General features: G+C 48.8%; 1 protein-coding gene across 1 annotated transcript; it reads left to right on the forward strand.

Moving 5' to 3' along the window:
• Nucleotides 1–583: 583 nt before the first annotated feature.
• On the forward strand, nucleotides 584–25,695 carry ITM2C (integral membrane protein 2C). The gene is made up of 6 exons (XM_042799701.1): nucleotides 584–750; nucleotides 15,100–15,237; nucleotides 17,244–17,432; nucleotides 17,740–17,850; nucleotides 21,794–21,944; nucleotides 23,248–25,695. The coding sequence occupies exons 1-6, from the start codon at nucleotides 637–639 to the stop codon at nucleotides 23,337–23,339; spliced, it is 795 nt and encodes a 264-aa protein (XP_042655635.1). The 5' UTR covers nucleotides 584–636; the 3' UTR covers nucleotides 23,340–25,695.
• The last annotated feature ends 1,008 nt before the right edge of the window (nucleotides 25,696–26,703 follow it).

A 26,703-nucleotide genomic window follows, 5' to 3' on the forward strand; every position in this document is an offset into this window, starting at 1 on the left:
GATTCTGGTCTCGGGCCTTGAAACAGTGGCAGTTGGGTTTTTCCCTGCTTTTCCCCAGTGTAGCCCCTGCTTTGTGTGCATCTGCTCCAGGCTGATGCATCTTCAGGCTTGGTGGATTGTTCAGATGTTGTTGGTTTGTTTTGGTTGGTTGTTTTGTTTTGTTTTGTTTTTTTTTTCCATTTGCTGACCCGATTTCAGCAATGCCCCTTGTGCTACTGACAATTCAGCACCGCCACCAGCCAGGGCTTCCCGGGGTTACCCCTGCCTCCTCCCTACCCCAAACCTGCGCCAGGGAGTCCCAGCCGAAAAGCGGTTAAAGCAGGAGCTGGGGGGGGGCTAGGGGGCTCTCGGCTGAGCTGGGGAAGCAGCCGCGGGAGCTGTCGGTGGGCTCTCCCTACGGGCAGGGTTAATTCCGCCCCGCTCCCCGGGACTCGGACGGTGCAGTCGGGCACCCCCGAAACCCGCGGTTGGTGGCAAACCCCCGGTTGCTTTCCCGGCCCTCGGCGGGGTGAGGGCTTGGGGGACCGGCCCCCCCGCCTCCCGAGCGGCGGAGCGGCCCGGGGGTCTGCCGGGGGCGGGGGCGGCGGCGGCCCCTCCCCGGGGCGGTGCCGGCGGCGGCGGCGGCGGCGTGGGGCCATGGTGAAGATCGGCGTCCAGCAGCCGCCGGCGGCACTCAAGCCGGAGAAGGAGAAGGAGAAGGCGGCGGGGGGCGATGGGGCGGCGGGGGCCGTGCTGCTGCCCCCGGGCGCCGTGAGTGCGGGGCGGGGGCGGGCGGGCGGGCGGGGCGGCCCCCGGCGGGGCCGAGCCCTCACAGCGCCGGGGTTTGGCCCTTTCCTGCTAAGTTAGAGCGGAAAGGGGCGTGCGTGGGGCCGGGGGTCAGCTCGGAGCTCGCTCCTGGTCCGAGAGGCCATCCCTGGGAACGGGGAAAGCGGCCGCGTTTCTGGCCGTTGGCTCCCGGCCCGGGGGGTGCGTTGGCACCCGAAGTTGGGAGAAGTAGGGAGGGGATGGGGCAGGGCAGTTGTGCCGTTACAGGGAGAGGCCATCCTTCGGCGCTGAAGTAACCGGTCAGCGCGGACAAGTGGCATCGGGACTCATCCCTTCGGTCTCGGTGGTTTTGGCTGGGGGGATGTAATTTGGGATTGGTCGTTCATGGGTGGATTTTAAATTCTAATATCTCTGAAAGCTTAGGGTTGGCATGGAGAAGAGGCAAGAGGAACAAAACAGCTGGTGCTGGAGCAAGATGAGAAGCAAGGGGATAAGAGCGCACACGGCTCCCTAGATGGTTTGCAGTTTTCAAGATGGGAGTTGGCATGCTGAAGTTGAATTGCTCTGCTGGCTTCAGGTGATGGGTATCAGAGGGGAATGTGTGCTCGTGCCTGCAGAGGTTGGGATCCTGCCAGGCGCCAGGTGAATAAAGGTGTTGGGGCATCCCTGGCAGATGCAGAGCGTGGCCGGGGCCTGGGGTGGATCCCGTCCCCACTGCGAGTCACGGGCAGGCGCTGGCAGGCAGCGCTGGGCACGTACCAGTGGTGGTAGTGCTGGTGCCCCTCTTGAGGAGGGGAAGGTGAAATGGGCACTGTTGGTTTTGGCCAGGAGTTGTGTGGGTTTGAAGTCTCTTGTGCTGGAGAACGCTCAGCTTGCAAGCTCTTCTGCAAGGGTGGCCCCGCCGGGGTAAATATCACGGTGCCTAGTGGGAGGGTGTTCAGAGAGGTGAGCCTCACCCGCAGCATCCAGTCTGCCTTGATACAGTGCTTCTGTGCCAGAGCAGGAGACTTAAATGGCATTTCTGTGTTTCTCATAAGTGTCTCCCTCAGACTGAACATGCAGTTCGATCATTTAGCAAATCCTAATATCTCCCTGACTCAAAAAACTATGGAGGAGCTGTGATTTTGCCCTGCTCCTGAGGCAATGCAGAGCGTACCTCCTCATGTGCCTTACCAAGCGAGTGGGAATTACCTGCCCTGGAGAGTTGCTTTGCAGTACGAGCTTCAGGAGATTGCTCAGTTCTGCAGAGAGTTCAGGGAGTCACTTATATCGTAATGATCGCTCACATCACGCACGGATGTGCTTGCAGCTCTCAGCTGTGCTGTCAGCATCTGAATGGGCTTAGTCTGTCATGATTGCATCTATTAATCTAAGGCCTAGGAGCTGTATAGAAACCTTTAATGGGGGAATGCGGCCAACTGTGATCTCTTGCTGATTTCCAGACTTCATCTTTCCTAATTACAAACAAAATAAGGTGATAGGTTTCTTCCCACCTTTCATGTCCAACCCTGAAAGTTGACTATCACACTGGACTTCCAGCTTGTGCTGCTGTTAAACCAGCTTTCCGCAGCTGGGAAGTCAGTTCTGCTGGTCCTGCACGAGCTTGGTCAGGATCTGGCTCCTCCTCGCAAGCACTGTGAGAAAAGGAGTTTAAAAACTAGTAAAATAAAAAATAAAAGTAACAGAAGCTTATTTCCATCATTAGTGCTGCCAGATCCCAGCAATCAAAATTATTCTGATTCAGGTCCTGCCAGATGGATGAAATTGGCTTAGGTAGCAAATAATACATTTTGGGTTCTTTACATAGCCTTGAGCCTTTCTCTGATTCCTGGGGGGCATGATGTTGTTCTTTAAAGCCCACGTGAGCTACAAAGGAAATGAAAAACGTGAATTTAGAACAAAGAATCTTCAACAGTCTCTTAATTCCAGCAGACAGGCATATAAGAAAATCAGCATAGGACCTGTGACAGAAGGGCAGGAGCAGGTTGCGGTGAGTCAGTGCAGCACGAGGGTGCCCGGGGAACAGCACATACACTGACAAGAAGGTGGCTTTTTCCTGATGCTTGCTTTCCAGGGTATCTGTGACACAGGATTCTTTGGTGTAGTTTGTGCTTAGCTGGACCGAGGGGGTGTACTGCTTAGTAAAACACTCGTCTTGTGGGGTTGGTCTTTCCATAGCCAGGCTTTCTTGCCGTGCTCTTTCTCCTGCTGCCAATAATTCCTGTCCATGTGTGTCTTTCTGAGGCTGCTTTGTAGCAAAATGGCATTGGTGACATGCAAACGAAGATGCTCTGCATTTCTCTCCTCTTTGATCTCAAAACTTCAGTCCCAGTGATAGGAGCCAGAGCTGGGAAATGATTCAGCAGCAGCTTCCGCAGCCTGTGAATTTTGGCAGGTGCTTCGTGAATGCAAAGATGTGACAGGCAGGAAGATGTCTGTGATGCTAATGTGTCCTGAAAAGTAGTAGGTGAGGAGTCCTGACAGCAAGCTCGCATGTGCTGAGCCCTGTCTTCTCCCCTGTGCAGCTCAGTTTGAATTGGAAAGAATATGCAATTTGAAGTCGGTCAGAAAAATCCACATAATTTTGAGGCAATTGCAACATTTTAAGGGCTTATAAAAGAAATTATCTTGTTGTCATTAGTAAGAGCTGGGAGGATGTAGCAGCCATGAACAGAAGGCAGTTTCAGGTCATGCAGTCAGTAAAATAATCTGTTGTGTTAGTTGGAAAGTATCTTTTCAGGTGCAAAATAGTATTCAGTGAGTTTTAATTGAACTCCAGATTTATAGTCTGAAACGGAAATAAATCTATACGCTGTGTCTAGGACATGTGTCTGTTTGGGAAATAAGCTTCTTGTGTTTGTGATGGACATTGAAATCCACAGGAACCGAGTAAAACTGGTGGCTGGAGCTCTCCAGTCAAAATTTGGTTTGGGGGTTTTTTTTGATTGATTCCTTGTAAACCCCTCTAATACTTGCAGTTAGATATTCTGCAGAGACAGTGCAAGAGCAGGAGAAGAAGGGGTTTCATTAAAATCTTCTGCTTCACGAGGTGTAAATGATAAATATTGGAGGGAAGAGACAGACGCTTCTTACCCCCCTTGCTCTGTACGTGGCGGCTGTAGCAGTACCAGGCTTTGGTTCCATGCCTTCCATCTCATCCGCATGCCCCAAGACTCGACAGTACTCTTCCTTTCTAGTGGGCTTTGGATCAGGCCCTTCCTGGTCATGTGGAAAAACTTCCCACAGGGAGCTGCTTGCTGCTCAGTGCTGGATCCGTCCAATCCGTCTGTCTGTCTGTCTGGTCTTTTTATAGGCTGCCCCTCAGCACGACCGCCCGGTGGGGTGCCTCAGCCTCCTGGCTGCAGGGCTGCTGCTCCCCGGGAGGCTGACGGCCGAGCTGCCCCAGCCTCCTCCTTGCTGCCAGCCAGGGGCAGCTCCCACACCGAGCATGTTTGCCCCATTTGTACAGAAATAGCAGGGGAAAGCCCTGAAACCTTGGGGAGCGTGTTCCCTGAGGGCGTGGCTGCCTCTCTAGTGCCTGGGAAGCTCTTTCCTGTGACTGCCACTGCCAAACTCTCCAGGGAGGAGCAGGTCCACTGTGGATGTGGAGCTCTTAGCCGACAGGTAGTGTCTCGCTGCTGGAGCTGGTGCTGTCTTTTGCTGTCTTTTTCTTGCACTCAGGGTGGGCAGGGTGAGCTGTGACTGCTTGGCATCTGCCCGAGCAAGCCCAAGAGGACGTGTGCTTCACGGGAGGTGGCATCAGATCAGAGCAGGACAGGCAGCAATGCTGTTTCTGGCCTTCCTAGGGGTACCAGTGCACCACAAGGTGTGATGCTCCAGAGCTGGGCTCGGGCACATGGAGCAGTTGGAGGAGCAGAGGCTCTTGCTGGCCATGCAGGCATCTCCGCCGGCCCTGTAAAGCGGAGTCATGCCAGCTTGGTGGAAGCTGCTGAGCCAATGCAGTGCTGAGTGTTGTGAGCGACTTCCTTGCAGCATGCTGTGAGGTGGCAGACAGATGGCAAGGGAAGGGGATGTGAGGAGAAGTCTTCTAAACAGACTTTTTCACAAAGCAAGCTGTAAATCCAGAGAGAGGGAGAAAAACTAGCTGGCAGTGATGTGGCTTGATTACACTCATTGACATGTTGCCAGTCTTGAGTCCAGGCTTGATGCTTCTGAGTTGTGGGTATTTTCACCATTTTGAAGTCTTGATTTAGGGGTCAAAACGTGAGAGATAGTAGTTTGAAGAAGCTGCTTCCTGTAACAGAAGGTTATTCCTGGCCTTTGCCCAACCCTCCAATATCTGTGTGGGCTGCAGTGATGACTTCTCTTTGTGTCCTGTATGGAGTCATCAGCTTAAAAAGAAGCGTTGCCACTGGTTCTTGGTTCTCCGTGGTTTGGGGATACCTTGGAAGTGCAGGAAAAGGGCTGAATTAGAAAAAAATGTCTCTGAACCCTTACCACTCTAGTGAAATAATAGACTTGGATATCTTACTGGACTCCAGACATGAATATTTGATATTCCAGCTGAGCATGACAAAGGATCTGGCTAAAACTGGCAGGGGGATTAGGAGAGGAAATGACTATTTCTGGCAGAAATGTTATAGATGTGACTGAATTTGGAAAAATGGACCTCTCTCGCCAAAGAGATGTAGACTGAAGAGCTGGAGATGGAGAAACATGAAACATCTGTCTAGAGGTGTGCATTCCCCCACAGCTGGAGGAGAGCCGAAGCCAATGCAACTTTGCATGTAGGTGCTCCTTACATGGGAAGAACCTGTTGCATTTACCCTCTTTAGGCACAGCAATTTCTTCGGCAAAACACAGGAAACCAAGAAATATCTTTAAAAAGAAGCAGTTTTAAAGGGTACAGATGAACCAAATTCAAGCATGAGGTGGAAACTTCGCTACATACGTTGCACGTATTAATACTGCAGCGCTGTAGGTCTGGTCCGTAGGACAGGAGCCCTGCGTGCTCTGCTGTGCTGTGCAGTGGTAAGCGGTTTTCACGCTGGTTTTCAGCCTGTCATCGCACCGTGCTGCTCGCGTGGCTGGCCAGGGGGAGGTTGGCTGGGAGGTGGTGTGTGTGGCTGCTCAGAGCTGGGGAGCTCCCGTGCAGCAGAGCACGGCTTCCAGGTCTGGGGAGATGGATCATCTAGGGAAGAGGAGTTGTCCATGTGCGCAGTTTTGCAATTCCTGCTTCGGCACTATCGAATCTTTGCTTCTTAGTGGGTTTACAGGAGATGGAAGAGGCATATTCACTTCTAGATGAGTATTTTCTTCCCAGGTGATATGTGTGAACCTAGGCACGTTTTGCTTGTTTTTTAATGCCAGTGTTACAGTTTGAGGTAGGACAGTGTGAGGCTTTTTTTTTTTTTTTTTTAATAAATCCCTCTGCACTTGCTTTGCAGAGTTGTGTTCCTTGCTGCCGTGCCTTACAGTTAAAGTCAGTTTGAACAATAAAGCTGGTAAGGGTAAATTTGCCTCCTCTCTCTTGCTGTTGTTAAACTAGACACTGTTTCTTTGTGGTGAATTTTTGAGTGCAGAACTGACTGTCAGGGTTTTCCTACGCTGCTGCTCAGAGAACAAATAATCTCTGTCAGTGTTCTGAAAGGGAGAATTGACTTCATTTTACGGTGTGACACTGTGTAACTCCTGATTTTCAGGGAAGACACAAATGTTGTAACCTGAAATCTAGTTTTTTTGTTAAGATGCTTCAGCTTGAACTCCAGGAAACGCTGGACTGACCCCTCTGCTCGTCGTGGACAGTACAGGTTTAGGGCTCTGATGCCCCCCCCTCAGCTGCAGAACCAGCAGACGGCAATACCTCGACTGTTCTGTCTCGTAAGCATCTTGGGCATGGCTATGTCTTCCTTTCTACCAGCCTTTTGGGAATCAGTCACCTCTAGTGGAAGAGTGAGGTGGGACAGCTATGGCTTAATTGGCCACAGCCAGATCAGCAGTGTTTGGCTTGCCCTTGGCAGCATCCAAAATGGCTAATTTCCTCTTGACCACCTCCACCTGCCTGACTGTAAAAGCTCAGAGTTGGGTGCTGCAATTTTAAATTGTACATTTCTTTAGACCCCAAAACTATCTGGACACGGAGCTCCCTGGGGGGAAGCAGTGGTTAGAGCCCAGCAGCGGTGTTCAAGTGAGTCCTCTGCCCAGCTGTTGCTTTGCTCTGGTGCTTCATTAGGATCCAAAGCCATCACTGACAGTAAACAACTTCATGTAAAATCATGTGAAACCTTTTGATGTGTGTGGAGGTGTTCTCCCTGTCAGTGTTTTCTGCTTTCAGATGTGTTGAGACAGCACCTGATCCTTTGCAACTTTTACAAAATCAGCTGCTAGCTCTCTTGGCTTGTGCCCAGGACTCCCGGGGCCTCTTGCACAGGTTGGTGGGTGTGTTTGTTTTATATTGGAGCAATTGTACAATTTTAGTTTGGGAAAAGGTGAGTGTGTGGCTGTCGGAAGGGAAATATGTCCAGCTTCTTCCTGAGCACGTGGTCCCACTGTTCTGCCACGGGACAGCTTGTCACTTTGGTGGACAGTTGGGCTTGTGGCTTGTTTCTTCCCAAGCCATGTAGCAGCTTCTCTTCACTTCACCTGGGAGGACAAGGAAGACTCGGCTACACCAAGAACAAGCTGAAAGCTGTTGGCATTTCCTTGCCTCAATTTCTCAATGTTTTTGAATATTTTTGGCATAGATCAGAGGTCTTGTAAGGAGTCAGGTGTCTGCTCACCTGCATGTGTCTTTACCTTTGAATCAAGTCTCTAACTTTGCCAACCTTTGTTTTAAGAGCTTCCCCTATTTCCAGAGCAGCTGCTCTGCTTCACTCTTGATTGAGCTGCCTTTTGTCTTTAATTGCTCTAAATAATCTTTGAGACCCAATGCCAAAGCTTAACCTTCATTCTTCTCCAGGGGAAAATTCCCATTCTTTTAATGCCATCTCCCACTTCAGGGTTGTAAAAATCCCCTGGCCTTCACTTGGCTGTGCTTGCTTCTTCCCTTTCCGGGTTGAGGTCTGCCCAGGTGCTCTGGAGCCTTTTAGCTGTGGTGGTGGAGCTGCCCTGGGGCAGGGACTGATTTTCCTCATCGTTGCAGTGAGTGGCTACAGCTCCTGTTGATTTCTGGAAATCAGATCATGTTTATCAGACTGTATATTGGCAGTCAGGCTGTTAAACACCCAGGTTGGGACATTTTTTGCCTCTTTATCACAGCTGTTTATTTTCTTTCTGCCTGCCTGCCTGTTCAGTGTGACACTTGGGGCTTTAGCTATGTGCCTGGTAAGGATAGCCTTATTTTTACAAGGGGCTTTTTTGGCTCTGCTAATACTCTTTGAGGTTTTACTCCTGAGAAAGAGGAGAGGGAGGCTGGAAAAGCTCCAGCTGGAAGTTGTTGTACCTCTGCCAAAAAAATAAAATAAAATAATATATGGAAATGCATTCCTCACCCCTGTGCAAAGAGGGAGGAGAAACAGCCCCTTAATTCCAGAAAGGGATAGAAAAAGGAGAAAAGAGGAGGATTTATATCTGTCTTGCTGACAAGGGAGAAGGAAAATATGATCACTGAGTGCTTAGGAGCTCCCATGTGCTAGGCTGCATTTTTAACATCCTGCTGTCTCTGTTGTATAGCAACTAGGCTGGGGGTTTTCATTAGCCAGTGGTTGTTTTTGATATTCTAATTTCCAGTGCTGCAAAGTGACTCCTGAGACAGGTGGCTTTTTTGCTAGTCACGTGCCATGGTGTTGTTTAAAGATGTGATTAGATTCATTTATTGCAACCTTTTAGCCTTCGGCTGTGATAGTCTCTTAATTATAGGTTGGTTATGGTTTTTTTTTTTTGGTCTCCAAGCATCTTTGAGTCCAAAAGCCATCAGTTGTGTTCTCCATGGAAATGCTGCTGCGTGCCCTGCACAAGCGCTGTGTGCAGGGAGTTCGGTTGCCTTGGAAACTGTGCCATATATATATATATGTGTGTGTGTGTATCTTTCTCTCTCCATGCATGCACACATTATTTTCTTTTCTGACCTAAAGCATAAGAAATGCTCTTTGGCCTGGAAGGACTCTCCAGGTAACAGACTTGTTCAGAGGCCTCTCATTGCTAGTGCTGACTGCTGACTCCTGTGACTTTGGCAGGGTGATGGCCCAGGCACTGTTCCCCTTTTTCATCTGGTATTTCTCCTCACCTCACTCCCTCTCTTCTCTCCATAACTGCTCTTGAGGACAAGATTCATTTTCTGTTCATGTGGCAGAGGAGCCTTTTTTGGAGCATGGGAGGTGCTTTGGTGGATGCAAGGTTGAACTGCCTTTGCTGCAATGGTTTATCTCTCTCCCTTCCTCTCCCCCTTCTTGTCTTCCTTCATCTGCCTTTTCCCTGTGCGTAGTCTCTCACTTTGCTTCTCCAGAGCTCTAGCTTGGTCAGTGCTCCAGTCTTGAACCTTGGCTGGCCACCCCTGCTTGCTCTGGCCATCTCTGGGGGCTCTTCACCACCGAGCTCCCCTGGGTCTGAATGCCTAACTACAGGAGTGGTTGTCTCTGGGAGGCAGATCTGGATCTCCTTGCCCTACAATTTATCTCACAAATTCTCCAGTGCTTTTTATCATAGGAGCAGCAGCAGTAAGTGCTGGCAGTGCCCAGCATCTGCAGGGAGTAGGGATGCTGTCTGTGAGGTGGATGGATGAGAGGGCTTTGCTTCATGTTCAGGAGGAGCAAGCTGCAGCAGTGTGGACATGGGGGTCGCTTTCTGGAGAGGTGACACTCAAAGCCAAGCCTGGTGTGTCAGAGGAGAGGCCAGTCCGTACCAACTCACACCCACTGCGGCAGCACGGCAGATTTCCAGCAGTCCATCTGAAGTCAATGGAGGTGCCCTTAGATTTTGTAATGCAGTGACTGATTTTGACTGTGAATATGGGACTTGGTATGCTGGAGGTAGAGACCTTGAACTGATTTTTTCCTTTTCCTATAGTCCCTGTTGGCCTTTGGTTACCAGAAATGAGTAAACAGCAAGATCAGTTAGATGTTCTGATGTGGGTTTCTTAGGTTTCGAGCATGTGTCCTTTGAGGAAGCGGTGGCTGCCTGTGTCTGCAGTTATATCAGTACATCTACGTCGAGAGCTCAGGCTGCTGCTCCCTTGAAACAAGCAATCTCCCAGAGAGGGATGACATATTTTGCTGCCTTTCAGATAGCACTCCTCTCCAAACTGTGTCCCTTTGAGTATTTACTCTGCATCACATTTCTCCCCTCACTTGTCAGTCATCAGAATCACATCTACTATTTTTAGTCACCCCAAGCTTCTTTGCCCGTTGGGGGTGTATATTTAGACATTTGCTGAGATGTGTCCCCTGTTTGTCAGGCCCTGCTACACCTAAATGAAAGATTTGAAACCTGTATGTTTCAGAAATGCAGGAAAAATTATTTGTGGAGAACTCAGAGCTGTTTCCAAAGCTGAAGAAGCAGGAAAAGGGTGTGAGCTGAGCCCATCTCTGCTGAGGCGGTGTGCGACTCAGGAGGGAAGAAGGCATGACATGACACCTTTAATTTCATCGCTGCTTTTATGTTCATCAAGACATTGGTGATGGAGTGATAGAATCAAATACCTGTTTTTCATAACCCTGGACTGTATTCTTGACAAACATCAAAGGCAACACCTCGCTGGGTATGGTTCTTGCTAGCAGTTCCTGCTAGTGTTGTGTGTCCAGAGGCTCAGTGCCGTGAAGCCAGGAGGGTTTGCTCAGCAATAGGTGCCCTTGGCAGTGCCTGGCAGGTGTTGACGCTTTCCCTGCTCTGTCTTACTCTGGCCTTTGGGCGGGATTTCCATGCTATGGACCGAACATTGTGTCTGTAAAGCACAGCCAGGCTTCTGTCCCCCACCCCTTTGTAGCAGAGATGTTCCTTAGTCATTTGGTAACAAATAGGGATAGCAGGACACCAGCCATTTTCATCAAGTCCTCAGAAAGACCTGAAGTGCTGAAGAAAATCTGCAAAGACTGAATTAGGACTTTTTTTCCCCTCAGGCTAATTTCAAGCCTCTTCTACCAAATGGTCTATATCAAAACTTCATCCTCTCCCATCCGGGTATGTGCTGCCTGTGCTCTGTTCCTGCGCCGGCCCCGCGAGTAGGCAGGGCATGGAGATGCAGTGAAGAGCCTGTTTTATCCAAGGAAGGGAATTCCTTTTTATATTTCAATATCCTGTCTGCTCCTGGGCCCTGGGTTGTGCCTGGGAAGCAACCGTGCCTGCAAACTGGAGCCGTGTCAGCACGTCTGGTTATTCAGGCTTGCGCGCTGGAGATGCCTCTGTCTGTCTCCCGGCAGGGTGAAGCACTAGCAGGACAGTGCCTGGCAGAAAACCAAGAGGCGCAGGCGCTCTCCTTGAGAAGATGGATGCTTTCCCCCATTGCCCATGTGGAGGAGGAGCGATTTGTGCTGTCCCCTCAAGTTGAGCAAGGGAAGGAGCTTTGCCCACGGCCTCTGCCAGTTTTCCCACTGGAAAGGGATCCAGCCCGGCCCCTTCTGTGGGGCCAGCAAAGCGGCAGCTTCTGCAGCCTGCACCGGTGCTGGAGTGTGTGGTGGTGCCAAGAAATTTGGAGCAAAGGAAGCATTACCGCATGGAGTGGCAGTGTGTTCCTGCCCTGAAATTACAGTGGGATACTCTGCAGAGCTGTGGATCTGTCTGCATGTCGTCCTGGCGTGTACATCCATAGTGTCCGGACTGTGGACATCGTGCTCTTCTTCCGCTGCTGTTGCTTTTCCATCTGTTCATTCACAGAGAAGCAAATTAATGTTTCTCCTCTGCGCAGCCCATAGAGGGAAGGAAGGCCCTCATGTTGATTTTTGCCCATCTGTTGGGATTTAGTCTTTAAAACAATGAAAAAAGAAATGGAAAGCTCATTTACTGAACTGAAATATCTGTCTCTGCCTCTGCCCAGGGATGAATTTGACCCCCAACCTTTCCCATTTCTCTTGGCCAAAAACCCCCATAGTTGTACGAGGCAGAAAATTAGTAGGATGGCTTGTTGTAAGAGTGTCTGATTAATGAAGTCTTACGGAATATTGTTAAACATCTGGTGAACGTACATTTTTGCATGTTAATATTTTGATTTTTGTCCTTGGTGCAAATGCATGTCTCGAAGGCATGATCTGCTCTTCAGGAGAACACCACTGCCAAGTCTAATTCTTTTTTCCACCACCGAAATATGTGGAGACCAGCAGTGCTGCCAGATGTGCAAAGTCTGCAATGCGGCATGAGCGCAGGGCATGGTTTGGTTTGCCGGTTGGTCCTGGGCGTCTTTCTGGGATGGATGGCTTTCCTGCAGCTTGCTGCTGGGACCACCTGGTTCTCCTTATGATAAGGCTAGCTTAGGGGAAAATGGTTCCCTTGCTGGGGCACCAGGCATTCCTACTGCAAGAACAGATGGAAATCAGCTGCAATGGATTTCCTGTTTTTTAAAATACCCACATTTCCACTGCAGGGGGTGGCCGTCCTGCAGGAAGGAGGTATGCTTTGGCATGAGCGGGGCAGAAGCCTGTGGTAGAAGCTTCTTGGATTTTTCCAACCTGGTGAAGATTTGTTACCCTGGGTGAAATGCTGTTAAGGCAGGTTGTGCACTGCTCCATCCACAGGCTGTCAGCACTGGGAATGCCTCCAGCCCGAAGCCAAGGTGCCGACTGACATGTAGTTGCTCTTAAATTGTAATTCATTCATCATGACAAAGGCTGGTGGCCTTCTAATCTGCTGGTTTTGGGGATGGAGATGCATGTTTTAGTGAGCGTTTGTGCAGGTGATTTTTATGCAGTATTTTGCAGGACTATGGTTTATTGTTCCCCTTGGCCTGCCTGGCAGCATTTTTAACCTCACTGCCTTAATCTCCGCTCCATCAGAATGGTTGCTGTTGAGTTTTTCTGTCCTCCCTCAGAATTGGAGGGTTTGTTTTCATTTTTCCTGGTGTTTTGTAACTTCTCCTAGGGCAAAGCTCAGCTTCACTTCCCCCACCTTCTCCCAAAATGCAAAACTCAGGCATTTTTCCCAAAGCTAGGAATGCTTTGTAGGGAGCTGAACTCATCTCCTTTGGTGGTGAGAGGTGGGATGTCTCGCTGTGTCTTTGGCTGTGCAAAGAGCACGGAGCTGCTCTAGCAAATAGCAAACCAGCAGGGGCTTATCTGCCCCTCCCTAACATTCTTTCAACACAGTTTTTCTTTCTAGTGGGAGTATTTTTTTTTTTTTTTTTTTTCACTTTTTGAGTTGCTATGTCCTTCTGAACCCTCTCCCCAACTTCTCCATGGAGTTAGCACTTGCAGCTCGCCAAGGAAGAGAGCAGTGCATTATCCATCACGGGAACCTGGCACCCTTCGGATGTAATTCACTTGTGGACCGTTAAACATTTTCTCAGCTGTGCTTCAGTGTCAGTAGCAGAAGATCTTTTCATTCTTCTTCACCCCCACTGTCTGCACTCTGATGACAAGTATCTGGGGAAATCTGTTTTTGTGAAACACTTGACATATAGCATGACTTTCCTGTCCTAGCAGTTCATGTCAGAGAGCCTTTAAACTTCCTCTAGTAATGTGATGTTTTTTTTTTTCTTTGCAGCTTGTCACAGTTGCTGCCCCTCATCTGCAGAAGGATAGGAAGGCAAAGATTGGAAGTGAACTTAAAACGTGCTATTTTTCAGTTTGCTCATCCCTTTATTTGCTGGAGGAGCAGTGACAAACTGATTACACTGATACTTCAGTGTAGGGAGCTGGAGGTGAATAGCAGTGCTGCGGTTCTTTCAACAGCTGGGACAAAGGAGAAATAAATATAGATTGATTTCTCCTGGAGCTGTGCTGGGATTGTAGCTCTCCCAGAGCAATTTAGTCTTTGCAGTTACCAGTCTGAATGTGGCTAGAAAAGAAAAAGTCAATAGCTGGAGCAGTCCGTGTCAGCTGGGAGCGGAGCAGGCAGCAGAGGAGTTGCAGGATCCTGGCTCTGCCCCAGCTCTGCTCCTCGATGGAGCTCAGGTGCTGGGAGGTGGGGGGGATCCCTCCCTGGTGGGCTCCCCACGGCTGCCCCAGGGATGCTGGGGTGCTCTAGTCTCGGGTCAGGAGTGACCTGATGTCTCCAAGCTTGGGACTGAACTGCTGCTCTGGCGAGAGCTGTTCCCTGCCAGGGAAGGGGAAGGAGGTGTTTGCTGCCAGCCCTGCTGGGCAGCGCTGGGCTCACGCTGTGGGAGGGTGGCAGGGACCCAGGGCCATCTTCCCCCGGGGCTTCAGCACCTGCACTGCCCTGCAGGTTTTGGCAATGTTGCGCTGGAGAAACATGCCTTCTTTTTAAAAAGTGATGTGTCTTAGAAATGAGACACTGTTGTTTGCTTTTAAATCTGTTCTTCCACTTCATACCAGTCTGGCTAGCCATGGAGAGGGTGTCTTTCTAATCAACCATGTCAGATCACCTGCTGCGCAGAGGGAGTTAATCTGCAGGAGCCCTCCCTGGCGCCCCCCCTGCCCGCCTGCTCGGCTGAGGGCAGCTTTCAGCTCTTCTGTGCAGAAACTGGGGTGGCTCTGAACCGGCTTCTCTCCTCTGCTTCTGAAAGGCCTTACGTCCTCCTCCTTAACATTTTGGAGGGTTATCTTGGTCGTAAAAACAAGAGCATCATAGGCTGGGATGAGTGGTCCCCAGGAGGTAATCCTGCCTTTGCACTGCCCTCCTTTTTGAGGGCTGTAACGAGGTGAGCTGACTACTGTCTATATAGATTGGGCAGCAATCTAAAAACAGCAGATATGTTTTCTTTTGATGCTCTGACCATATTCCTGGAAGGTGTGCGGGAATCTGCTTGAAAATAAAGTTGAGATCAACACAGCTGTTAGGGTAGGCTCGCCCCAGCAGGGCCGGGAGGTACCTCTCTGAGACCAATAATTTCCATCTCAAAAATTGCCCCTGAAAACTCTGCAAGAGTGGCAGCATTTCAACAAAAATTTTGAGTATAATTACATAAATGCTGTCACATTCGGTAGCCAGGAACTGTTAGTTCCTGATTTCCTTTTCTTTGGTCGATCCTTGTTCATTAAAACAAAGCTTGACTTTGTTCTGAGCGGTTGGTGAGAAGCAGAGTATATGTTTATATGTTCACATACACACATTTATATATGTATATATACATATATATGGGGGGGGAGATCAAAATGCACAAGTGTTTTACTCTTGCCAGAATGCTATCTGATGTGAACTTACTTTGCAGGACGGTGTCTGCCTTCTTCAGTTGCATACCACAAAGCCGTGCACAGCCTTTGCATAAAATATACTTGATTTTCTGATCTCTTGCAGCAGCAGCTGACCAATGCTCTCATCTTTCTCTCCTAGGAGGAGCTGGCTCCTGCGGTGCAGGGTCGGAGGTCATCGCTCAGCGGGGTGTGCTACCTGACCATGGGTCTCCTCGTACTGCTCCTGGGCTTGGTCTTTGCATCGATGTATGTGTACAGATACTTCTTCATCACCCAGGTAGGGGTGAGTCAGGAAGGACTGCTGGCTCTTCAACCAGAGCAACCAGACAAGCTGCTTCAAGCTTTGAAAGAGGCAGTGCTGTTATTTGTTGCTTTACACTGTAGTAACTCAGGAGCCAGTCCTCTGGGAGCTGCAGACAAGGCATGTCTTAAGTCGTAGGTTCAGGCTCACCTCCGTCCCAACTGCCAGGAAAGGCTTTCCAGAAATCCTCCTCTTCCCCTCCCTTGTGGCTTTGTTTTCCTGTTTTTTTTTTTGTTTTGTTTTGGTTTTTTTTTTGTTGTTGTTGTTTTGTGTGCTCTGGTTTTTTTTTGTTGGTTTTTGTTTGTTTGTTGTTTTGTTTTGTTTTTCTTTTCTGTTGTTGTTTGTTTTTGGTTTTGTTTTTTTTTAAACTCCATAAAAATACTCTGTCAGTTCTACCTTTTAAACCCAGTGTCACTGCTGTCAGGAGTAAGGCAGTCTGAAAGTGTGACTTGTGTGGGGAGAGCAAGCCCTGGAGAGAGCAGGGAGGTACAGGCAAGGGAAAAGCTTTTTGCAGTAGGTTTTTTAGACCCCAGCATAGCAAGACTCTGTAGGTGTAACAAAAATAGGTGCTGCTATTAATAAAGCAAGTGAGGAAGCGAACAGTAAGTGAGAGATGGAAGGTGAGCACTCGACCTCCATTAAATTCAACATCTTTTCTTCCACACAGTCTTTGCAAAGCCTGGCCTAACAGAGGCATCGCGCTGGCAGTGTTGTGGTGGGTCAGAGCATAGGGAATGAGACAGGTCAGAGCTGCTTTAAGGAGGTAACTGCTGAGCTGAGTGGCTTGCTGAGTGTTTAGCTGAGAAACCCCAGAGCATCGATTTTCACTGAAGCCCTCATTCTGCTGCGGAGCAGCTATTATTGAATGAGTTCTCCCAGGACCGCCTCCGTCTCTGCAGCCAGCACTTATCCACTCAGCAGTATAGTCTTTTTATACACTGTCTTGCTCCATAATTTTTTTTTTGCTGTCAAATTAAATTGCAATCTTTGTTTTAAGATACATCAGTGCTTTATTACCCATGCTCATTTCCACCTGATCTGGAAACGCAGTGACAACCGTAGGGCTGCTCAACCCTCCCACATGCTGCTGTGTTGATGTGATGGCATCCTGCTGCAGGGCTGTTGGTGTAGACATTTCCTTATGAGAAGAAGCCCCCAGCACCGAGGGAGCGTTATCAACCAGGTTATGGGCAGCCAGCCAGTAACCTGGCACATGCTGAAGTGCATTGGGAAATGCCCACTGGTCCATTTGGGGCTACCTGTTGTCATCCCCACTGCCTGACTGTGGTGCCAAATGACAGCTCTTACCCAATTACACAGCAAAATGCCCTCAACATGGCCAGAAAAGCTTTGGAGAGACCAAAGCAACAGGGCCTTTATGTCTCAGTCTCCAATGGCTGCAGTTTGTTCCTGTGATCCTTGTGCTCAAACTTGGTCGCTTACACTGTGTTAGCTCTCTTGCCTGTATCTTGTGCTTCTGGAGCCCTGGAGAGCAGCAGCTCCTGTTTTGCAGTGAGGCAAAGCTGCTTTGTTTTTGTTCATTTGCCATATCCAAACTACTAGTGCCTATAGAAATGATGCTCTGCTCACCACAATCTTACATGCCTTATGGAGAAAAATGGAGTTACTGGGAGCCATGTCTATGGAGGGATGTGAACAGCCTGGTTATGAAATGGAAGAGCCTACAGGCAGTCGTTTTGCCTTTCTGAATTAATCCTTGTGAAATCCCACAGGCAATCCTTTATTTCCTTTGGACCTAGCTAGCAGGAAGGGAGATGTGGTCATTTCACAAGGGTGTTTTGCACTGTCTTCATCAGAAACATTTTTTGGTAAAAAGACTGATGTTGAAATATCTTCAAGCATATTTTTGAAAAGAGTGTTTTTACCTAGTGTGGGTACATTTCTTCACGTGCTTGCTGTAGCTTTTAATGGGGTATGGGGTGTATGAGCGTTGTACCTCCACCTGGATCTCATCCCCACAGCTGCCCCGTGAGAGCGTGTTTCACTGCGGTGTCCTTTACGAAGACTCGCTGTATTCGCCGTTCAAAGGGCAGCTGGAGTTGCACGAAGATGTCAAGATTTACATTGAGGAGAACTATGAGCAAATCAACGTCCCAGTGCCCCAGTTTGGAGGGAGTGACCCTGCGGATATCATCCATGATTTCCAGCGAGTAAGGAGCTCTTGGGGCCTTTGGGGGCGTAGCACAGGGCTGGGCTGGGGTGCACCAACGTGGTGCTTATGGGCTAGCGCTATCGCTGTTGTCACATATGTCTACAATGATCTTGTTACTGAGCTGTCCTCCTTCCCAAGGTCCTCTGTGAGATTTTTTTCCAACATGCTTGGTAGGGACATCCTTGGACAGGTTTGTTGTTTAAAGCAATTTCCTGTCTTCTCTGAATTCCCTGTTTACACCCATTTTCACAGCCACATTTCATTGTGAAGGTCTCAATTCCTTCATTTCTGTGCTTGGAACACAGGGTCTGACAGCTTACCATGACATAACGCTGGATAAATGCTACGTCATCGAGCTGAACACCACTATTGTGATGCCTCCTCGCAACCTGTGGGAGCTTCTAGTTAACGTGAAGGTACAGCTGCAGTCCTGCTTATTTTGCGTGTTCTGCTTGAGTTGACTTGTGGGTTCCAGCTGGAAGCTTGTGAGAAATCAAAACTGCTGTGTCTGTGGAAGTAAGCCTTGGCCCTGACAGAGCTGACTCCTCACGTAGAGTGAAGGCTTCAGCAGGTTTAGCTGAAATATTAGTTTTGCAGGCAGCATGGTAGCACTGGCGTGATGGATCAAACTGACCAGGGTGACACAGAGAAGCAGCATATTGCTTCTCTCTGGTGTTTGTAGGAATCAAGGAAAAGAAGAAAAAAATTCTCTCCTTTCACTCCTGCCATGGTTACTGCTGCGGTTTGCCATTTGCAGAGCTCTGTGTCCCTTGGGCAGTACCAGGCCTTCAGCTTTCACTGTTTTGGGGCTGAAATCTGTGCTGCCTTCCTTGCTATGCTGCAGGCTGCAATACTGGATTTGGGCTCATGCAGTTTTGCTCACAGCTGGCATTAATTGGGTTTAGTACCAGCAGTTTTATTAAGTTCAGAAGCCCGTGCTGCTATTGCAGTGACTGAAAGCAGTCTTCTTAAAATAGAGTACTAGTTAATCTTAACAGCAGGAGAAAAACCTCCAGGATTTTTAAGACTGCAGAAGGTACATATCTATCCTAGTCTTTTGCAGGTATAGCAAAGCACTGAACCTGGGTCTCTTACTCCTTTCTGTGAGGGTCTATTTAAAAGAAAAGAAAAAACCCAAACAATCTAACTCTTTCTTAAATTCCCTTTGCTCACTTGCTGCTACATGCAGTGTGATGAACTTTGTAGGGGTTAAGCTCGGAGGCAAAAGGTTGTGCCTTGAGAGATGCCTGATCTCCAGTCCTTGACAAACTCCCAGTTTGTCACCTAGCAGTCCTCGCAATTTCATGCACTGTGACTGCCTGGCAAATGTGCTGGGAGCCCTGCTGGGGTACAACACACATTTATTTACCACTCGCTCCAAACCAACCACAGCTTATGACAGTGGCAGGTGCCCAGTCCCTGGGGCAGAAGGAAATGGAGAAGGCAGGATTGCACAAACTGGCAGCAGAGCCCCAGAAAAACCCTGAGAGATTAGGAATGCTGGTCACATCCTAAAATAAGAGATATAAAATCACAGTCAATGAAAATGATGCTTTCTCTTCCCCAGAACTGTAATTAAAAAGGGGATAAAAATACAGTTAGAATGATCTTACATGTTTGATTCTTTAAAGAGAATACAAAGCAGATGTAGGTTTAAGTAACTTACCATTGGGATGGGTAAGTGTCTAATCTGTCTGTGGAGGTTTTAACTTGCACCTTAGATACATTGGTTTAGGTGTTTAGCTTGGTCTTGAGCTCAGAAAAGGTTTTTTGCCGTGAGGACAGAAGCGGTGGAACAGGTTGCCCGCGGAGGTTGTGCTGCCTCCTTGAAATCCTTGGAGGTTTTCAAGACCAGGCTGGATGAAGCCCTGAGGAACCTGGTCTGATCTCGTAGCTGCTCCTGCTTTGAGCAGGAGGTGTGACCAGAGACCTCCTGTGGTCCCTCCCGAGCTGAATCATCCTCCGAGCCTGTGATCCTCATGCCCACAGGCGCAGCCTTGCTGGTGGGCTGTGTCAGGCAGAGGGCAGACTTCTCCCCACTGCAGAGGACTTTCGTCCCCTGGTGACTTGGCCCCCCCCGGCTCTGAAGTGCTCCTGTTTAGATGCTGGATGAGCTGCGTTGGTCCTTGGACTTGGAGACTTTTGTCTTGCTCCTCTTGTGCCTCCTTTAGCCTTCTCCGCTCTTCTGAATTCAGTCAAGCCCCTAATGAATGAGACTAGTTTCCAGCCGAAAGGTTAGTTTTGAAGATGTTCAGTGGCTTCAGTCCTGTTTCTAGGACCAAACTTCTGTCCAGCAAATAACGACAGCAGTTTGTGCCAGCAGATTGTGGCAGCACAGGGATTGAGTGAAGCTCCTTTGCCCTTTCCTCCCCAGCCAGCCTGGTGCTGGGGTGCCCCGTCGCAGTGTGGTTGCTGTGTGCCCTGTGCCAGCTCTGCGATCCCTGCCGTGCGCGGCTGTGCCAGACCCCGCTGCCACCACGTACGTGTGTTACCAGGCCTCTTGTGTCTGATTTTTCACCTGTAAATGGCAGCTCTGCTGCTTCTTTCAGACTTTGTTCTGTATAGCTGTAACGGTTTAGTGAACAGGGCTGCATAAGTATCTGAGAGAAAAGGATGGAGGGATGCTGCCCCCGTGCAGCAGCAGGAAGGTGGAGATGACCCATTTAAATGGTGGTCAGTCCACATCTTTTGCAGAACCCAAGATGCTCAATGCTCTAGTTTTAAGAAAACTCTTAGTGGAGAACTGAAGGTATCATGCTTGTTGCACAGTCTTGCAGTGGAGGAGCAATGATTCCTGACTGCTTCAGCTGCCACAAGTATTTGAATCTAAAACAATGAAGAAACTGGATTGTGTGCATGTGTCTCTAAGCTCTGTCTCCATGTCAAGCATATGGCAAATCCAGAGCCCCAGCCCCGGGTGTTAACATGACAGCTCCTACCAGTAGCTGCACAGAGCGCACGCCCTCTCCTGCATGCTCCCACTGAGAATCAATAATTGAATTTCTTGCAGAACTGTTGTGTTAGTGTAGTACAAACTTCCACTAATAGTCTTGTCCTCCAGCATTAGAGGAGAGCTTTATCGATCCAGTAGGCTGTGCCAGCCCAACAGCACAACTCTAAGTTAAGGCAGCATGTTTCCAGGTACATCTCTATGGAGATAACCAGTCCTGTCGTGGAAATTGAAGAGGTGATATTTGAAATTGTGCCATTCTTGGTTGCTTTCCTCCTTGATTATATTGGCCCCAGGATCTTCTGGTTCTTTTAATTTTTTTGACTCTTAAGCAAAAAGGACTAGAAGTGAGTCTTTGCTTCATAGCCTGGTTAGCAGCCAGTCTGCTCATAAGTGCCCCCCAGCCCAAGCTGTACTTGTAACACAGCTGCTTCTTGCTGCAGCAGTGCCCAGGCAGCTGCGAGATGCCCTGAGCATCCAGGGATCCGCTTGCAGAGACTCCTCATTGCCGAGAAGGTCTCTTTCCTGCAGGGAAAGTCTGCCCCCATCCCTGGGGTGCTCCCAGGTCCCCCATTTTCTCTCTCCCTGTCTTCTTCAGCCCCTGGTGGCTTTCTGCCATGTCCCCCCACCAGGCACTCCACTCATCACCCTGGTCTTCATAGCAGCCTCCACCCCTGCAGCAGGGAGTTTGCTTGTGCTGCTTTGCCTCAGCTCAGTCCCTGGTGTCAGCTGCCTTCCTGCACTGCAGTAGAGTTGCAGGACGATGTCCCTGGGGTGATGGAGGCGTGAGGAGAGTTCGCTTTCTCCTGATACCCACCACTACTGTTCAAGGCAGTGTTTATAAATGTGGTGCCCGTGGCCCATCTCTGGTCCCTGTTCCTGTGGGCTGTAAGCGCAGGAGATTATTGTGGCTGTGTGGAATGGACCAAGGAGGAGGGGGAAATGTGGGAAACTGTTGGAAGCTGAGCAGGGCTGGCATTTTGGGGTTTTGCCTTTTGAGGTAAATGGAAAATGCATATTTTCAGTGGAGCTCCTGGCATTTTGATTGAGCCTTGATCCCTGTCCAGGTGGGTTAATTGTGCTCTCAGAGTTACAGCTTTGTGCGCCCTCCTTTAAAACTGGGGTTAGTTTATAACAGGGTTGATCCTATGCTGGCTTCATCTAGTATGTGAGTATTCAATATTTGGATCAAATCTGTTTTGCGTGTCCTGTGCTAGTAGCATGGGACAGTTTATGGTAAGGACAGGGAAGCACATTAACCAGCCTCGCCTCAGTAACTGGAGTTTGAGGCTTCGAACAGTGAATTTTCCACAGTTTGGCTTCCTTGGTGCTCTGTGTAGGACAGTCCTGTTTGAGGAGGAGATCACGGCACCCGGTGCTTTATTTTGGTGGAAACTGTGTCATTTCAGAAAGGGACATACCTGCCTCAGACATACATAATCCAAGAGGAGATGATCGCGACCGAGCACGTCAGTGACATGGAGCAGCTCGGCTCCTTCATCTACCGCCTCTGCAGCGGCAAGGAGACCTACAGGCTGAAGCGGAGGAGCGCAAGGAGACGTGAGAGCCTTGCTGTGTTCAGCTGTCCTAACACGCTTTCCCCCCACATCACAGTTGTTATTTTTCCCATTGCAGCCATGCTGGCCTCTTCCTGGCATGAGTGGAGGTTTCCCTGTGGGTGTAAGCACACAGGAGATCTTTTGTGGTGTTTCTCGTCTAATTCATCTCAACCCAAATCTGTGATGATGCTGCTGCAAATGGGTGTTGGCTGCTGTGTTGCTATCGTCTATGAGCCTAATAGAAACGTCGAGAAAATGGTTGTGGGAGCCAACATGGGGACTCCTGGGGCTAAACTAATAGCAGTGCTGTTGGGAACTGTTTGGAAAATTTCCCTAATGGAGACACCCACTTCAGCGGCAGCTATTCAGAACAGATTAGATCTGCAAATTGCCCTTAATGAATTAAGTTCCTAATGATACGGAAAAAAGTTGTGAAGAGGGATCATTGGACTACCTTAAAATGATTTAGAGAAAATCAGCAATATATATCTTATATAGAAATAGTAATATCGCTGCAAAAAAAACCTCCTTAATTTCAGTATTCGTCTTTATTTGTTTTTTAGATACTGGAGTATTTAAAGGCTCACCTGAAGCATGAACCTGTAGTCAGTTTGGGTTTGGACCTGTGGGCAAGCTGCAGGGTGCAGAGAGTGTTCAGGTGCAGAAGTCACCGTGGCTGTAGTTCGCGGCTGCTTTCCCGACGGGAGCTGCGCAGTTGTGCACAGGGCTGCTGGCACACGGGCGGCTGCTTTCGCGGAGCCCTGGCACGGCCTCTGTCAGCAGGGCACCACCGGCTTTGCTGTAAGAGGGGAGGAGCTGCCTGGAGGAGCTGCCCAGAGTTGAGGTCCTGCAGTTTAAGGGCATGGGGGGTGTCACTTGTTTCCCAGAGAGTCTGAGCCCATAGCAGGATCAGTGTGTGTGGGGATACAAACAGCCAGAGGTGGCTCTTTCAAGCCCTTCTTGGCTGCATTCAGAGCTGTGCCCTGTACCAGCCTGGGTCTTCTGCCATTTTCATGAGGTTTTCTGGTCTCTCAGGTAACACTGAGGTGCTGTCAGCTGAAACAAGCTGTTTCCAGGTGGCTCCCCCAGCTCATGGCAGCTCTTTACTGCAGGACCATGGCCTTAGAGAATATGGTTGTTCTTCCAAAGACTGGATTATGCTGCTTTTCATATAGGCTGTGTTGTTCCTGCATTTCAGTGTTCTGCGGTTGGATCTCATTTGCTCTCCTTCCCCCACTTGCTGCAGCTCTTCTAGATTATAATTTGTTGAATTTTTCTCTCTCCTCTCTTTCAATCACTTCTAGGTATCAGTCGACGTGAGGCTGGAAACTGTCATCGTATTCGTCACTTTGAAAACACTTTTGTGGTCGAAACTGTTATCTGCAAAAAGTCCTGAAGCCACTCTCCAGATGTAACCTTCCTTGGCTTTGCTTGCATACACGTGCACACACATGCTGTCAGCCCTCTCTTTAGACATGGTAATCTGTCTTACTTTTTTTACTTCCTCCCTTGCTTGTGCAGCTCTAACCTCTTGGGTCCATTGTAGCCTGACAGTGGATTCTCTTCTCTCCCTGCTACCTACCTGAGACATTTGCTGGGCTTAAATTTACACAGTGGTTAAAGATAACCTGGGAGTAGATGCAGCTTCTTCCACACCACAGGATGTGAGTCTTTTGTTGGGAGCAGGTTTGGGACAGAAGGGATGGCCAAGAAATAGGAGTGCTAGAAATAGGTGCTCCTTTCCTGGCTGAGCAATTTCAGGCCAGTATAGTGCTTTAAAAGCTTCCATGGCACTGGGACAGAAGGTGTATACACAAGAGGAGGGTTATCATTTTAATGCTGATATAATGACCAGAAATACATAACCAGATGCACTTATGAAACGAATGATTGTGAGGCTACAGAGAGGTTGATTTAGGAAGCTCAGCAGAGGGACGGTTTCTGCCCTGACCATGCTGTGGTGACCCCAGCTTGTTGTTTGCTGTCCCCGCAAAGACCAGATTTTCAAACATCAAAAGCAACCGCTATGTGCTGGTTTTATGTCTGGCTCCTGGGCTCAGCCCTCACCACGTCTGCTCCTGAACGCGGCATGGCTCGGCGTGACCCGCTGAGCAGTGCAGGGTGTCCCGATGGGTGTTCGGGGGGGCAGGAGGGCTGGGCAAGGGGCAGTGAGCTGGGCTGGGAATGACATGAATGGCACAGCATGTCCCTGCTCCCCGGCCACAAAGCAGAGGGTGAAGTGCAGGACGGTGTAGCCCTCTCTCTAACACACAGCTGGAGCTGCTGTGGATCCTGGGCAGGTCTGCTGTCACTTTGCCTAAGTAAATAAAGGGGTGAATCTTTGATGCAAGGTGCCACAGTTCCACTGATGTCCCATCTATAGGGAGCGGAGGTGGGTGGTTTGCTCCAGCCATGTGTCTGTCCTGGCCAGCTCTACTTGCTTGGGAAGATGAGTTATGTTCACATGGGTCTGTCTTCCTGAGTTGTCGAGAACCCATCTGTGTGCTGATGGGATGCTGTGCCTACATACAAAGTGATGCCAGGAGCAGAACTGCTAGTTATTGGCAAGTGCAGAGGCAGATTTTTTTTTTTTTTTTTAACAGAGTGCGTATTCTTGTATAACTCCTCTGATGAGAGCTGTTTTGAGAATAATTACTGTAGTCCAGTCATGTATCACATTATCTGCAGGCACTGTTGTAATACAGATATTGATACAAGGCAAGATTCGGCTGATCAATATACTGCAGAGAAATTGTGTGAACGAAACTGCATTTCTGTTGATCATCAGACAGAAGAATTGCAGAGTAATTAAATATACTTTCCTCTGTTCCATAAATATAGTTAAAACTAATTAGGTTCTTGAAATGCAGGAAGTTTTCTGGCTTGAAACAATGGGGTGAGTTTCAACTTGGCATGTTCTTGTTAATTGGTTTCCAGCAAATCTGGACTTGTTCACCATCTGTTGAAATTAGCTCGTTGTTTTAGGAGAGGAAGGATAAAGTAAATGCAAGTACAATCATTAACTCAGCAGAACCAAAAAAAAAGTGAATCTATTTTACAATAAAACTTTTAAGTATTAATACTGTGAGTTAATTATGTGAAAACAAAACAGGATCTCAGAATGGTTATATAATGCACTAGGAATTAATATGTCCTTAGAGGCTGAAAATTTATTTTTCTTACATAAGCATAGTCAACTATAAACATGAAGTTTTAACAAGTAGAGGAGGTCACTTTGGTTTCATTCTGCTTTAAGCTTGATGTAAAATGTGCACTTCACGCAGGTTGGTAAGAAAATTTCCCACTGCCAGAGGGGTATGTGCTTTTCTAGCACTGTGATTTCCAACAATAACTTGCTGCTAGCCTTAACTTTTCACTGTGGAGCAGATGACAAGAAGTGGGTCAGGGAATTGGTTGGCTTAATGGAAGTACCTCGAATTGGTAAATTTAAGCCCTGCATTTCTCTTAATTTCTAGGAAGCTAAGCCTGCACTCAGTTGAGCATACAGACCTTTTTCCCTTTCCTTCTGATTCTGCATGAATTAATTGGTCATTGAATATGCTAACTCTGTGCAATCCTGCAGCTGTAAGGACAAACCTTGGTACTTTAGGGTGAACTAATGTGGTCACTGTTTCGTAGGATGAGAATGCAGTTGTCTAGAAAGAAAACATAAGATGCTTTGTATATTTTGTCTGGTAGGACTCTTACTACTTAGGAAATATCCATGGGATAATAAAATCTTTTACCTCTGACATGTCAAGTGTGTGTTTGTTCAGAATGAAAAGCACACGCCCTCCATGAAGCTGTCGCTCGTGGGAGGCAGCAGCCAGATTGCTGGGCTGGCCCGGCAGCGCCTTGGAGCCGGGCAGTGGGAGGATGCTGCAGTGTTGGAGGCCCTTCCCCACGGTGATGGGAGCTGTGTGGGGACGTGGCTGAGCAGCCTGCTGTGGAGCCTGGCCATGCCTGCAGGGCTTCTCCCCTGTCCTTGCACTTCCCTGGGAGACCCAAGGGCAGCCCCCGTGGTGGGGAGGTCGCTGCCAAACAGGTCCCTGAAGCAGCAAGATACCTCTGCTGCTTGCATGGCTAGTGGGTGTCTGATCGTCACGCTCAGCCTTGTTTCTCCAGCTGCCTGACTTACACATAGAAATTTGTCTGTGTGTGGCCAAACCCTGCTGTTGCCTTCTGGCTGGCACTGCAGGGCAGGCCTTCAGAGGACTTCCCTCCTCTCCTTGCTGCATGTAGCAGCGCGTGTCCCTTAGTGCTCTCCTGAGCTTTCTCTCCCCTTCTTTCATCCTTCTTGCAGGGAAGTGTCAGAATATTGTTCCTGAACTCAACTGTTCCTCTTTCCACAATTAGTTTCTGGTCAATCAGTGAGGAAGTTCACATTTTGCTTGTTACAGTCATTTTTGCTGCATTTTGCATTTACCTTTTCAGTATCTGGATACTTTTTTCATTATTAGGGCTCTGCAGAAGAGAGCTGCATCTTTTGGTAATTATGTTTGCCAAAGCCTCTTCTTCTGGGCTGGCCCAGCCAGCTCAGCCTGATGGCCCTTGCCTGCCTTCAGCACTGGGCTGAGGAAGCAACTCTGCACCACCCATGGGGAACCTGACCCTTTCAGACATGTTCACCTTTTGAAGGCTGAAATGCTGATATTAAGAACATGACTGATGCATTTCGGTAAATCTAGTTACCAGTAAGTCATCCCTCGTGAGACTTGTCCGCTGCAAAGAAAATCAGGTTGTATTGTGAAAGTTTGCAT

Source organism: Tyto alba, unplaced genomic scaffold (genome assembly GCF_018691265.1).
Source record: "Tyto alba isolate M040663 unplaced genomic scaffold, T.alba_DEE_v4.0 Super-Scaffold_10, whole genome shotgun sequence".
Lineage (NCBI taxonomy): Eukaryota > Metazoa > Chordata > Aves > Strigiformes > Tytonidae > Tyto > Tyto alba.